This window comes from Anneissia japonica, unplaced genomic scaffold (assembly GCF_011630105.1).
Source record: "Anneissia japonica isolate Jap-2015-1 unplaced genomic scaffold, ASM1163010v1 scaffold2756_len2360902_cov194, whole genome shotgun sequence".
NCBI classification, from domain to species: Eukaryota; Metazoa; Echinodermata; class Crinoidea; order Comatulida; family Comatulidae; genus Anneissia; species Anneissia japonica.
Genome location: NW_022719050.1, coordinates 646,548 through 662,008, shown reverse-complemented (window position 1 = coordinate 662,008; position 15,461 = coordinate 646,548). Strand labels below are relative to the sequence as shown.

The following is a 15,461-nucleotide window of genomic DNA, read 5'->3' as shown; positions in this document are numbered from 1 at the left end:
GTGTTTTACTTTTGAATATTAAGCATTTATCTGGAAAAGGTACTTTTAGAGACTCATCAGCACAGCTCTAGAAGGCAATTGGTGTTTTACTTTTGAATATTAAACATTTATCTAGAACAGGTACTTCTAGAGACTCATCAGATAGCACAAGGTGCACCAGAAACTGCAATATTAGTTCAACCTTTAGGTACTTTGTTTATTCCCACACCACTATGAAAATGTACTAGAACATCAGCTATGTTAATCATAAATAACTAAAGACATACAATAAAACTCTCGATAAACATATACAAAAACAATTTCATATTTATTTACAAATTTGACAATAGTATTTACATAAAGTTTACTAAAGCAACTGATAGACGAGCAATGTATCCCTGAATGCTATTAATTCATTTTTAATCATTTTATCATTTGATTTTAATTATCATAATTTAATCATTTGATTTTTATGTAGGTGACTAAAATAATTTTTTATTCAAGTTTAAAATAATGTATTCCTTAATTTTATCATTTTTAAGCATGTCACCTACATGTTAGTCTATTTTTAAAGAATTGCTACAGAATATACAAAAAGAGTGTGAATATAAAAAATTGATAGAAAATATATGAATTTTATTCACAATGCATTCCTTAATTACATATTATTTTTATTCATTTGATTTTAATAAAGGCCTTAAACATAATATACTTACAATAGGCCCTATTTTAATTTATTTTATGTATACAACATTAAAATCATGCAAATGTGGAATATTGCTAAACTTTTCCTCAAAAGTCTGAAAGTGATGCACAAGAAAATTTACACTGACTAAATTATTTTATGGTTCCAACTGAAAATGAAACCTTGTGGTGAACAGTGGGTAAACAACTTAATTTAATAAGATTTTGGGGCAGTCTTCTTACAACAGTATCAAAAGTCCCCTTTGAAATTACAGTATAGGCTATAACCGAGGAATTCACTGAATCTGCAAAATTCAACAAATCAGATACTTTTATACAAAGCACTTTAACATAATTTTCAGAGCACATGCTAAGCAAGTTCCTTTGGCAAATTATAATACAGTAATTTTTCCATTGGCATCAAAACGTCCAATTATGCACAATTAACTATCCAATCACCATGCTGTCAATAGAACAAGTCAAATAAAGTGAGCCCTCTATAATATTTGTTTACTTCAACCATTGCAAGTTGAGCATAATAGTTCATATATTTTTAACTAATTATTGGTATTAAAACACCTGAATTTTCAATCATTTCAAAGCATTTTACAGTATATCAAAAATATATTTGTTGAGGCTTCTCCGATCTGGAATGTTAAGAATTATAAAAAAATCACTGAGATGAAATTATAAGGTCACCGGAGGAATATACAGTATACCATCTTGAGATACTACATGCATTTAATGAACAGCCTTCTGCATGTTAACAAACATAACAAAATTATGAACATTCTTGAAGAGCCATTGTTCTAAAATAGTTCAACAATTGATACATTTTCGAATTGCTTTGGCTGAATTGATTATCTTTAACAACACTGACATCAACACCGTGACTGTCACCAGCATCTATATGCATTTCCCTTACAGCACTCACAACACCCTGAAGACAAAAACAAAAATGATTACTATTATTTTTATGTTATAAACATAAACTACAGTATATGTAGAATTTTAAACACAATACAATCAGGATGAAGGCGGCAACATAAGAAGTAGAAGACCAAGAAAAATACATAAATCGACCAATTCCTCCCATACGCTGTGGAAGATATGATATCAGCACAAAAATGAAAAGTTGATAATAACAGACATCAATAATGCGCCAATTCAAACGTTTATCAAAGGCGCGGTGGACTAGATGTTGCACTTTCAATAACTTTCTCCTCCCCTGAGGGTCACTTCATGTTCTCAGCAGCTGGTAAATCGGCACACTTTTCATCTGTCTACGACAAGGGCTGAGTGGACCAGTACACTAGGGTAACCCCCTACTCGTCTTGAAAAAATATACTGGGTTCAGACACATCAACCAAATCTCTCGTGAAATTGAATGGATTCTGCAATTTAAATTACTTTTTCTTCTAAAGAAAAATTTTATTCCATTTTTTGGTCCAATGAATTGTACCACCACAGTCTCTAGATACGTAAAGCAATTCTTCAAAACAATGATTCTTAATTTATATAAGAGCACCTTATATTAAATTTATAACTCACCTCTAGTGCATCTTTACTAACAGTTGTGTTTCCTTGCTCTGTTTGCATTTCTTCATGTGGTTTATTGCTCACCAGTTCGTACTTAATGGAATGCGAGTGGCAATCAGATAACTGCACAGTAATACGAACCTAAGAAAATAAGACAACTTTATTTACACCATATTCAAATTGAATAAATGAAGGAATGAGAATAACACTTGGACATGCGCACAATCACATGCTGGGACAATCCAACGGTTCTATTTTTGTCGTAGGTGTGTTTTTAAAGGAATAATGGTAGGCAGTTAGTTGGTTTATCCAGGTAAATATTCAGAAAATAGATGTAAATTATTTTCACCAAAATAAATTAAAATCCCTCATTGGTTCTATTTTTGTTGTAGGGGTGTTCGTAAATGAACAATGGCAATTAGTCGGTTTATCCAGGTAAATATTCATGAAATAGATGTAAATTATTTTCACCAAAATAAATTTAAATCGCTCATTGTTTTGCATATTTTCACATATAAACCAATGTACAGTTACAGATTAAGGTGGGTAGGTGGAATGTATATTAAATACAAGATAGTAATATATGCCTATGTATCCAGAGAGGGCTTGGGCAGCTGTGCTAACAACTAATGCCACACCTAGTTGAGTCCTCCTTTTTTATCTTCTATTCATCCCTGAATGTGGAAATGTTCAACTTACAGTCACATGATCAAATAAATTGTAGGTAGTAGATCCAGTGAGTGTGTTTACTGTGACAGAGTAACCAGACCTTGAAAGCGAGCCTGTGATATTAAATTTGATAAAGATACCATAATTATGTGATGAGCTAATAAAACTTGAAAACTATAATTTAATATCTAAATTGTTTATCTTTATATAATTAAAATGTTAGTTTGAATTAAATTATTTTAAATGCATAAATAATTGTTCTGTTTTGTGTGGAATTTGATAAATTATTTAATCTGATCTAAATTTTATACTGTGCTTTTATCATCATTAGAATTAAGATTTTGAGGATAAACATACCTGCAACCCACACTGGCTTGGTTTGTCCAGTCGCGTCACGAACAAGACCATTTTTATCTTTTAAAAACACCGCCCCTTTCATACCATACCTAAATTAAAAAATGATGATAGTAGATTTTGTAGCCTTATATATCTCATTTTTTTAAGACCTCAAACTAAACTCTAATCAGAATTTCTTAAAGGGGGTTTACTGTGAGGTTTAGGAGTGTGGCTAGGCACTATGGTGGGTCCAGATGCACTTTTGGGAAATGGTCATAGGGGAATTCCCCGGAGCTAAAGCATTCCAGCATGTAAATGCAAAGGAAAGGGGTGGTTTGGTTTATCAGAGGTTTACCAGAGGGAGGAGGGGTTTGCTTAAAAAGTGCTTAGTCCAAAGAAAAAATTACCCAAACTATCCAATCCACTCATCACTCAAGTCTGTTAGTGAATTTCATAACATTAACTCAGCTTTCCATGTTTAATCGGACCTAAACAAAAGCAGCACATTTCTCACCACACTGAAAACATGACCACGCTAGAAACAACGCCACAGTATTGGCATTTATAGCCATGTCCCACCCTTACACACACTGTGTATACTGGCCTTTATATTAGCCTTTTCACACCTAGTCTCAGCTATGTTCAGTTTTCACCACTCAGCCACAAGTCCTACTTTCCAATCATATAAGCATATCCTTGTTTGAACTCTGCAGATTATTATTATAGGCTAATGATGATTGATGCAACTCAATCGAAACATTGAGACATTCTCAACAAGAAAACAGTTCTTTTCAGAACTATCTACCTGGTGTACCGCAAGATTTGTTATATTATTACTTCGCCGTACAAACCTTCAAACAATACTCAGTCGTTTTAGCAAATGCCACTGATAATATACTCAGCTGTGTGTGGGTAAGTATTCTAGAATGTTGCATATAGTACTGAGTGCTTTAGCATTCAAAGCTTCCAATGAAGCGCTTACCTTGGAACAAATATTAAGAAACCATTTGATCGTATGCTCTCTATGATAGCATCTACCGTACAACATTCATCTACCTCAGCATTTTTGTCTTTGAAAAAAATTGTTTGAAACAATTCCTGCGAGTCCTTCTGGGCATGCTGCGAAGCCTATAATTATATAAAGTCTGGGTTAAGCTAATTAACTTGAACAATAAAATTTTGAATTTCTTACTTCATTTTTATGTAACTTTTTAGAATTCAGTCAATTTTAAGTAAAAGATATATTATCCTTGTACTTTGGTAAAGTTGTAAGTTTTTACAAGTTTGGTTGCTAGAACATACCCTGTGCTTATTATTTATATGCTCACATAATTCCTGGAGATCTTTATTATTTAGAACACTATTGGAGTCATTATTCCCAGCAGCTATTAATAATCGGTGAACCTGTCAATAGAAAAATTTTACATATTAATATCTATATTAAATCTATATAAATATAACTTTATCATTATTATATAATTAATGCTATGTCAGTGTGATATATCAAGACCCACAGCATTTGGCTTATATACCATGGATGAGTGTTCCTTAGCAGGTATTTCATTTATCATACAAATTAGCTAAATGTAGTATTTTTCATGAAAATGTAAACTATTTTTCATATACTATACTCACAATTACATCAGCATATCGACGAATAGGAGATGTGAAGTGGGTGTAACAATCTAAGGCCAATCCTACAAAAACACAATAGGAATATATACCGTAATACAACTTAGCTGAAAGTAATAAATGTGTGTACAGTAACTACTGCAGTGCTTCATAAAGTTTTATAACACACCTAAATAGATCCCTGTCATTTGATTGGTGGATTTTTATATGACGTGACATTGTTTATTTACCCCTTTCGTCTTTCATGGAAATAAACATCCATGCATTTTCTTTCCATAATACAATCTTTTGATTGGTTAAAAGATGTGGGACTTTTCCATTTAGAAAAAGGGGAGATTTTTTCATAAAATATCCAATGAAAAGAATCTCCATTCAAAAAAAAGGTAGATACTTTTTGAATAAAATATCAAATGACAAGAATCGATTTTAGGTGTGTTATAAAACAAATAATGAATGTTTTTTATTTGGCAAATAAATAATAGTTTCATTCGTTAAAAGATTGACTGTTACTTTCAACTCATTAAAATATTCTTTCTATTGTACTCATAAACATTCATTATTTGTATATTATAACACACCTAAATAGATCCCTGTCATTTGATTGGTGGATTTCGTATCATGTGACATTGGTTAACTTATTTACCCCATTTCATCACTCATCATAAAAATTTAGTTCCACCATGAATTTTTATTTCCATCCGTGCATTTTCCTTGCACCCATTTTTTCCCATTGCACGGTGCCTAGGATATGATATGCCAATCAACTTAATACAATCATTTGATTGGTTAAAGAGATGCTGGACTGTTCTATTTAGAAAAAGGGTAGATTTTTTTCATAAAACATCAAATGACTAGAATCTCCAATGTAAATTTTTTTCATAAAATATCAAATGACAAGAATCTATTTTAAGTGTGTTATAAATGAAATAATAAATGGTTTTTATTTGCGCAATGGAAAGACTATTTTCATGATTGATGATCATTACATATCAACCTAATCACATACGCACTCTCAACGAGATTCGGAAAAGTGTTAAAATTCACTAAAATATATGGTGGTATCTGATACTATTTTTTCAAACCCCTGGTGGTCAAAGTGTTAAGAAAGATGAGAAATTATTGTCTGCATTAACAGCTCTGTTCATACCATGTTCCTATATGAAGAGTTATGCAACCAATACATGCGATTTACCCATGGGTGTGATATGACAACATCACGACCTATATTTATGGGTACTGAAAAAAGTTTGATGCATAACTTACCATAGTGAAAGAACTGATCTCTTGGTAAGCTCCCAGTTGAGAAATATAAAGCATTGGACATAGCCTTGGTTGCTAGGGATCGCAACATGCCATTCACATTCACATCATTAGCATCAACACACTTGTCTAATGAATCCGCTAAGGTCTTACTGGTACTGCAAAAATAATGATAACTAATTAACTAATAATTAAATAAGCAATATATTAAAACTGTTCAATATTAACAATTACTTGACAAAAATTTAAGGAGCAACATCCTTGACTATGTTTAAGGATTGCCTAAAAGATCTTTTTACTGTTTAATTTGTCTTTTTTATTTATTACATTTTGTGTGTAATATTGCTCTGAAAGATTATTTTAGGGTGCTACGTCAAAAACCATTATTATTATTATTATTTCTTATTATAAGAACAATTATTAAAATAGCATTTTTACACATTATTTAAACATAACCTAAATGTTATCCTTTACAGGATAAACAAACAATGTCAATGATAATAATACCTTGTATCAACTTCAAAGCCTTTAGCCTTGGCACTTTCAACAAGCTGTTGGAAGTGATCTTGTCTCGGTAAAGGATGATAGCGTAGCTGCATTGAATTAAGTAAAATTGTTTGATTAATATATTACAATATCATATTAGTGATGTCAAAACATAAAAAAACATTTGAAAAAAAAATGTAACTATAGAGTTTGGCATATTATAGTACTTTGTAGATATTATAATTACAGAGGTTTAGAAAGATTATATCTTACCAAGGAGCATTGTGGGTAGGTTTCAACTATTCTTTTTGCAACCCAATGATTGGCAAAAATCATGCATTCAGCTATTGTTTCATGTATTTCCATGGTCTAAAAAAATACACAATTAACAAATAATGATTATAAGATATTACAGATCATCACATCATCTTGTGAGATACTGTAATAGAGAACAGTCTGTTGTGAGATTCATGCAGTGTGTGCTACTTTTGTGAGATTATGATATGCAGTAGTATATTGTGAGATTATCATTCACAGTATATTGAGATTATAGTACATAGTGTATTGTCAGTGTCAGAATAATATTGTGCACAATATACAGGGGCGCATCCAGAGATGTCCAAAAATGGGGGACCAAAAGGGGGGGGGGGCGCGAAACCGAAATTTGGGCCGATCGAGACAACAATGTCCTAGGGGGTCCGGGGGCATTCCCCCGCGAAATGTTTGTGTTCTAGACGCCTGAAAATAACATTTGAGGCGTTGTGGGCTATCATTTTTTTCTTAGGCCGCCACCCCCCCCACCCTAAATCCGCCTCTTGTATACAGTGTAGGATTGTGGTGCAGAGTATGTTGTGAGATTTATGCATAATGTTTCACTTTTCAGATTATGGTGCACTTTAGTATGTATTGAGATACATTTCATGTTTTAAAACAAAGCATGTCTTCAAATTATCAAACCTGTTTCGGAATCAAATTCTCAATTTCTTGTTCTTCATTTAGCTCCACCTTGACCTCGAGGCCTTCTAGTTGGACAGCGCCCTCTTTCACTCTGTTAGCTTTCAAATGTCTGGCAACATCCATAAGCTTGTCCACACTCCACTTCAATTTTTGAAGCCTAAAGGTTAAAAAATATCTATCAAGAAAGTCTGAAATGCAATCAGAATGTGAATTTAAAAATATTCACTACAGAGGAAAAATAAAAAGTGTATCAATGTATGTTAAAAGTTTGACAATGTTCTGTTTTATCAGCAAAAGTAAGATCAAATATTATTAGTTGAGTAAAAAAAAATCTGATAGTTTATGCCCGGCTTTGTTTTCAAACAGCAATATATTTTCTACTTGTTCTACCTCTTTTCAACAGCAGATGGATCCATGTTTTTGAGTTCTGGAATATCTGTTCTGACATCTTTCCCATCATGCAATGCCTGAGCTGCCTATGAAAAAATAAATACATGCACAGACATAAAACAGACTCATAAAAATCATTTTGCAAGGCTGATAAAAATCAGAAAATGTTTACATATAAAATATTTACTTACCTCATAGAACATTTTATGAGCTGATTTAATGATGGTCCTGCCGTACCATACATCATTGACTTGGTAGGAGTGGCTGTCGAGATGCCAGATTACACTGACTGCATAGCGGTCTACGCCACTAACCAATGAGCAGAGGTCTGCACTTAGGATTGCCGGTAGCATATCATATCGTCGATCAGCTAGGTACACTGTTGTTGATCTGTTACAAAAGTAAGTTATGAAAAAAAAGTTAGGATAAATGTAAAATACATATTTCTTTTATAATGGTCATATTTTTGTTCATATTTTACACCAAACAATAAGTATACCTTTTGGGTATTCCTGCCATTGCCGGTAGTAGGCTGACAATGTACACAAGCTATACCATCATGCTGGATAATTAGTGTCTTTACTCAGCAAGAAGTTCAAGCTACTGCTCACAGTAAGAATTTGACAACTCAAGGCAAAAATATCAAATACAACAAACATTTTTTTTTAACTCTCACAAGATCAAAACTTCAACAACTTAAAATGCTGCCTTAAAGTGGTTACAACCATTTGCGAATCTATTTACTCTCTTGTGCAGCACGCATTAACAGAAATATTGCACATCCAGGGGGAAAAAAAATCTGACTTAACTAATATGTGACTAAACTATTTTAGGAAACAGTTAATAAACAAGTTGAGGCAATACCTTTGCCTTGCTTCCAGATCAGTAAGAGAATGAGGATGCACAAAATGGGAGACATCAGCAATATGAACACCCAGCTCTAGTTCACCATTTGGAAGCTCTCTGAAGAAAAAAATACCCATCATTGTGATAAACTTGTATTTATTTAACATTGCTTTTCAAGCTTTAACTAATAAAAATCTCATACCATAAACCATGAATTTTAGCTCTATTAATACCATTTTACAACCGCAGGGGCCACAAATTTGAAGAAGTCACTTCCAGGAAGATCTGGTTAAATAAGTTAAAAGTTTCCCACACGAATAAAATAGACGATTAATGCCAACAAATTTTCACAAAAACGTGATGCAATAATGACAAAATGATTATTATTGTTTATTTTCGGTAAATATTTCAGCCACTCCAAATTTCTTTCCTATTCATCTTTCTTCCTACGCTTCTTCCATATTTTCGATAAATTCAATTTATTTTACTAAATACATATTTACGCATAATGTTTATATAAATATTATATATATATAAATAAATATATAATTTCGATACATAATTACATATTTTAACTAGACTCTAGAACTAGGCCTGTGTATACATTATGTCTGTATTTAACATATTTCAATCTCTGTCAAACTAAAGTCGAAGGTATGTCCTGGTCCCCAACCCTTTTATGTTCACTTGGATAGGCTTATCTTCATAAGACGTTTACGAACATACTTCTACGAATGGATACCTTGTTTGAAGCAGGAAACTCAGCTGTCTTTATCCAGTACTGCTCGTCTATATTATTTTTGTGGGAAACTTTTAACCTATTTTAACACATCTATCTTTATTTTTCTGCACGGCGGCGGTATCTATCGCCGCTGGCTTCTGTGAGACAATTTATCATAAGGTAGTAAAAACATGTAAATTTAATGAATCTGCGGGAGATGGGTTTACCAGGAGATTCTTGTTTGCTTGCAGGAGTGAGGGAGGTCATCCTGATTTCTGGCAGACTCCTGCGAAATGCAGAAGACATGGGAACCCTGTAACCAAACGCATGGGGTAAGTGATAATTAGCCAAGGCCCTAGAGTAAAAACAAAAATTGCCAATCAGCCCTGACTTTCAGAAGTCCCTGTGGTTGGGAAATGCAGCAATTGGCTTTATCATTATCAAAATTAATTGAATGTTACACCAAATTGCATACCTAATTGAGAGGGTGTCATCCACATCCTCACATCCTTTTGGATCAATACTGAAGATAAGTAAGTGTCGTAAATCCAATCTTTTGCTTATCTCCTGCTTTGTGGGCTTCCAGGGATTTTCTTTGCTGTTTGTTGGTAATTCAAGTTGCTGAGGAAAACCATAAATTAAAAAATTAAGACACAGTCAGATAATAAGCAGTAGAGCAATACACTGCGAGATATTAAATGTGTCGAGTGATGTACAAAATCACATGAACTTTATAACGTATTTATATATTTTTTATCTTTTCTCTTGTCTTTTTTGAATGTGTACAGTTTTTAAATGAAATTGGATTGTAAAATGAATGCTTAAAATCAGCATTTTGGGTGCCACAAAATTTGTATTTGATAGTGTTGTGTTTTGAAATAAAGATGCCGATAGATTTTTAGGGGTGGGGAACAAGTTCAAACGTCAACATTCTTTAAGCGACTTGAATATAAATATCCAATCTGAAAGTTTGAGTACTACTTCATAATCTGATCATTGTCTATTGAATATTGTCTGTTTAAAGTCTTTTAAACAAAAATCTGATGATATATGCCTGCCTTAACACCTGCAAACTAAAAAAAAAAATCTGATATAAATAAAATGTAGTGTACCTGCAACTCTGAGAAACCTGCTGCAGATAAGTGATGCTCAACCATAACAGTTGCTATTTCTGTCTCTAAATCACCAACTGGTCCCAACTTGCGAACCAAATGGCCGTTGGGATATTGAGAATTGGCTTCCCATGAGTCAATTCTAACCATAATTCTGCAACGTAAATCAAAGGTATGTTAAACACTGTTGATAATAACTGGTATTGGGCATTTCTTATTGTAACTTTCCTTAAAATTCTGAAGTGAGGACAATGTAACATAGAGTTTATATTGAGAAGAAAATTTAGTTAAGTAGCACATTCAAAACTCAAGTGAGTTTTTCATTTAATCATTAGGGAGGTTTCGCATACGTGTATTTTGACGGATACATCATCATTTATGACGTCATACGCTGGTTGCTAACCGCTAACTGTGTGTACGACATGCATATCTTGCTCACTACACGTAAGTGAAAAACGCGTAGAAAAATTTTGGATTTCTAGTAGGATCTTCATTTTTTTAAACATTTTACAAAGTTTACATTTAAGTTTAACAAATAAACGTATCTTTGAATACGTACCATTTTTGTGAATTTTTGAAGACAGCAAGTTACGATAGGATGCGTCTCATTTTTGGGTATTAAAATGTTGGTGCTTGGTGGCGTCGGGATTTTCATCTAGGCCTTGGCCTAGCTTATAGGAGTCTTATAATAGCCAGGCATTAAGTCATAAACAATACTTTCACAAGATAACCAACTCTTCTGGCAACAAGGGAAGGAGTATTATTCGGCTACCACTTTAAATTTTCAAAACTTTGCATACCAAAACTTTAGGCCATGCCAAAATCTGATTTTGAGAAGCATGATGAGAGAAGAAAACAGAATAGGCCTTGGACTAATGCCGTAGCCTTAAATTTCGCTGTGATTGTGATAAATAAAGAATAGCTAAAAACCGTTACGAATAGCTAAACGTATGCATACACGTACGTATGCGAAACCCCTCTATTATCAGAAAGTAAAATCTCATTTTTGATTTATTCAATATCAAATTGGCACAACAAATGTGAATAATAAAAAAAGAGACAATGAAAGAATGTTGTCAATGACGGTGAACATGCACCTTTGATATCGGACAAATCCTGAATTGCATATGAGCCCTGGGAGGAGACTTACTTACTTACTTTAAGCCAATTTGTATCCAAGGTCATAACCTTATGTTGTGTATATGTTTGTTTATGTTGATTGACATTGATATGGGCATAGGCAGTTCAAACTATGAATTGGCTTATTGATTATGATACATATAAGGTCAGATAAACATCTGAACTTAATGTAGCATATTATACCTAAATGTTATTGTATGTTCAGACAGTTATATTGTACATACAGAGCACACAGAAACCGAATTGAATAACCAATACGACCAGTTCTTTCAAATTTCAACCAAAATGCTTCAGACATATCACCTTTGACCTTGAAGACTGCTGACTTGGGATGTTGTTATCCTGATCTTAGGTATTCTGTAATCAAATGGAATTACTAACACTGCTTCTGCTTTTCCACTCTGAACGTTGTGTCTCTAAAAACAATGATGATAAAAAAAAATTTAATTTGCTTAGATATAGCCTTATTTTCCTACAAAATAACACAATTATTCATTCATTCAAATATATAATTTCCTATGAGAGCTAGCCAATTGAAGGAGTGGTTTGGCGCAACGGTTCTGCTTCTTAAGCTTGAGGTCAGCGGTTCAATCCCTCGCTGTGCATTTCCCTTGTGTCTTTGGGCAAAGGCACAAATACCTACTGTTGTCTCTCTCCACTCAGGAGAACATGTGGGTAGCTGGTACAGTAGGCTCAAACACAAAATGCGCTGATCCACAGCTGCAACAACATGAAATTCTCCCCAGGGAGCTAAATATGTGTTCGATATGTGCTCCAATGACCGGGGGTAATAATGTGAAGCGCTTAGAGGCCTTGTTGGCATGAAGTCCTATATATGTCTAACATATTATTAATATTTTTAAAAAGTATATTGTAAGCTGTATGTTGTAAGACCTTAAAAGCATATTTGATGAAAAACCCGGCAGCGGTTAATGAGATACATTGTTTTTAGTATTTAAAAACTGGGGGGAAAAAGGTGGAAAAAAGGGTGAAAAAAGGGTGGTTACGCCCTTTTCTCCCGGTTTTAACATTTTCAAAAATCTGTATCTCCTTAACAGCTCCCCAGTTTTTCATCGAATATGCTTTTTGTGTCTTAGAAAAATCAATTGTAAAACATATCAAAACATTTTTTCCTCCAGAGACTGGATTTAAATTGAATCTTAACAATAAGAGCCAATGTTTATGAATATTTCAGTGACCAGGGCAGCTATATAAAATTTACAACTTTTCACACAGATTTTCTAGAATAAATTAATATATCTTCTATAAATAAATTAGATGACCATTGCCTAAAATGGAAGTTGAAAGATACTGTACATGGCATAGTGTATCTTATTTAATCGGTAAAAATGTGGTTAAAATGCATGAGCAAAGCTCACGATAGAGGACATTTGGCTTAAGTAAATACTGGATAAAAGTATGTACACAATAAAACCAGTGCGATGTAATGCAAACTGTTGTGCAATTGAGGAAGTACAATTCAATTGATATTGTCATCATCAGTTGTATCACAATGACACTACCATGATCATCAATGTTATCATCATCATCATCATCATCATCATCAATATTTTCATTATTTACCTCTTCCTTCGGTAATGTTGCCACATAGTCCCTCCAATTTCTTTGAATAATTCCAACAACCCTTGCAGTTGGTAGACATTCCTTCTCTTCACAATCATCTTCATTTTCATTATCTATAAAAGCAAATAAAAACATCTTTACATTCAGAGAAAATCTACTACTTTAATGATAATAGATAATCATAATTATGGTGAAGAAATGACATCATCATTATCATCATCACATTAACCCAGATCACTAAATACCTGATACTTAACTTGATTATTTTATGTAAGGGGTAACAAATTATAGGGCAAACATATAGGGCAAACTTATAGGGAAAAGATTAGAAAACATTGATTGGAATGTTACTTGTTCCTGTCCTAGCGATTGTGACCTTTGGCCTCGCAACAGGTTCAGCATCTTGTTGAACACTCTATACACATAGTCTCGAGCATGATGCATGACACTCCTGCACTTAAATCATTATTTAATGTCGCACTTCTACTTTAAAATTTCTCATGCATCCTAAAATATGTATAAACACATAATTTATACCCCCAAACATTCATAAAACACAGTAAACTACATAAATACTCAAAATTCATAAAAATTTTAAGATCGTTAATGTCACACGTCTACTTTAAAATTTCTCATGCATCCTAAAATATGTATAAACACATAATTTATACCCCGAATCATTCATAAAACACAGTAAACTACCTAAATACTCAAAATTCATAAAAATTTTAAGATCGTTAATTAAAGAGAGCGCATCTGCATGCAAATTCTGTAATAACCATGGTAGCAAATAGGACACGATCTCTCAAAAACGATTATTTTCCTACGCTTCTTTTTACTGAACATCAACGCTTCTATTTGTTACACATAAATTGTAGAGAGCATTATCTTGTATCTATAGATCTTTGGTATTTGGTAATTAGAGAAGCTGCTATATACAAATTTTAATTATTTTGTCTCCTGCAAACAGTGACTCCATGTTTTATTTTGCCTAATATACAGTATAGTAGTAAATGCAAAATCGTTGAGTCATGAGTAATAACTAAAATATGAACCATATGGGGTGAAGTGGTGTAAATAAATCAATACTAGATACAAGATAAAATTTTATGGGATCAGGAATTCCAATAATTTTATATGTTTATTTTTTATACAATTTTTATGACATGCATCAAATAGCAAATTCTCTAGGATAAATATTTAAGTTATTATGAAAGTTGCATTCATCCTTTTTGAAAAAGTAAACATTCTGAAATTTTCATCTTGTAAATGGCCGTTAACAGGTGGTTGTGGCCATTGACCTTAAGCACCATTTGCGTAACAATGATATGCAAATGCTACCAGTTAAGAGCAGTTGGGGAAAAAAGATAGAACAAAAAATGATTGAAGTAATGTTATTCACTCTCGTTGGTATTAATAATTCATCATCACTTCAACATTTTTATTATACTACAAGTGCAGGTATTACAAACGGTATTGCAACTTCAAACAGATTCTATTTATTAGCAAATTCATGTTCCCTTCCTGTCTTTTAATATCAACTGTTTGACCGGAAACAATTTTTTGTTCTTTTTACATACTTCGTGATATGAGATTAACACCGGAAGTTCATGAAGTCTTTTGTGATTCAAATTGGTTTCAATATTGACTTTAATTTGTGAACATTGCACTTTGAGCACAGTACACGCAATGTAACCATAATGCGTCTTCTACAGTACACACCAAGAGCTCTAGAAAAAATACTGTACATATCTAATATCAGGTAAAAATTGTTAGTCATTGATTTCGTCTCCAAAGAGGATGTATGTGTAGTACGCATCGAATCGACTCCGTGTGAAAAAAAGTTTCTGACACGTGAGTTTGAATTGAACTGAAGCACAGGAACATAATAACAAAGGAACAATTACCTTACCTTGTTTGACTGACATTAAGACAAGCAATTTAAGCTGAGCAGTGAAAAGGTTAGAAATATACTTTTATTTATCATGATGGGGGAAGTTGATTTGCATATGATTTATATTAAAATGTTTCATAATTTCTTTCATATCCAATAGCAAGGTTTTTTTCAACACATTCAACACAATATAACTGTTATATTCTTCATTAATTATTGTTGCCTTTTATTT

General features: G+C 32.9%; 2 protein-coding genes across 2 annotated transcripts in view; one reads left to right on the top strand and one right to left on the bottom strand.

Annotated features, from left to right (window-relative positions):
- Window positions 1-288: 288 nt before the first annotated feature.
- Window positions 289-15,461, bottom strand: part of LOC117110827 (DIS3-like exonuclease 1) — a 39,760-nt gene continuing 24,587 nt past the window's right edge. Inside the window, exons 8-25 of the mRNA XM_033253659.1 lie at window positions 13,336-13,448; window positions 12,055-12,167; window positions 10,612-10,765; window positions 9,975-10,120; window positions 8,797-8,895; window positions 8,124-8,322; window positions 7,933-8,018; window positions 7,543-7,699; window positions 6,859-6,954; window positions 6,607-6,692; window positions 6,103-6,257; window positions 4,843-4,904; window positions 4,510-4,611; window positions 4,190-4,335; window positions 3,229-3,317; window positions 2,902-2,984; window positions 2,215-2,343; window positions 289-1,603 (exon numbers count right to left, since the gene is read on the bottom strand). Of these exons, the coding sequence (XP_033109550.1) occupies window positions 1,445-1,603; window positions 2,215-2,343; window positions 2,902-2,984; window positions 3,229-3,317; window positions 4,190-4,335; window positions 4,510-4,611; window positions 4,843-4,904; window positions 6,103-6,257; window positions 6,607-6,692; window positions 6,859-6,954; window positions 7,543-7,699; window positions 7,933-8,018; window positions 8,124-8,322; window positions 8,797-8,895; window positions 9,975-10,120; window positions 10,612-10,765; window positions 12,055-12,167; window positions 13,336-13,448 (2,174 nt within the window). The 3' untranslated portion in view covers window positions 289-1,444. The remainder of the gene's footprint in view (window positions 1,604-2,214; window positions 2,344-2,901; window positions 2,985-3,228; window positions 3,318-4,189; window positions 4,336-4,509; window positions 4,612-4,842; window positions 4,905-6,102; window positions 6,258-6,606; window positions 6,693-6,858; window positions 6,955-7,542; window positions 7,700-7,932; window positions 8,019-8,123; window positions 8,323-8,796; window positions 8,896-9,974; window positions 10,121-10,611; window positions 10,766-12,054; window positions 12,168-13,335; window positions 13,449-15,461) is intronic.
- The window catches only part of LOC117110828 (GRIP1-associated protein 1-like), a 6,312-nt gene continuing 5,821 nt past the window's right edge, over window positions 14,971-15,461 (top strand). Inside the window, exon 1 of the mRNA XM_033253661.1 lies at window positions 14,971-15,296. The gene's annotated coding sequence lies outside the window, so the exon portion shown is untranslated. The remainder of the gene's footprint in view (window positions 15,297-15,461) is intronic.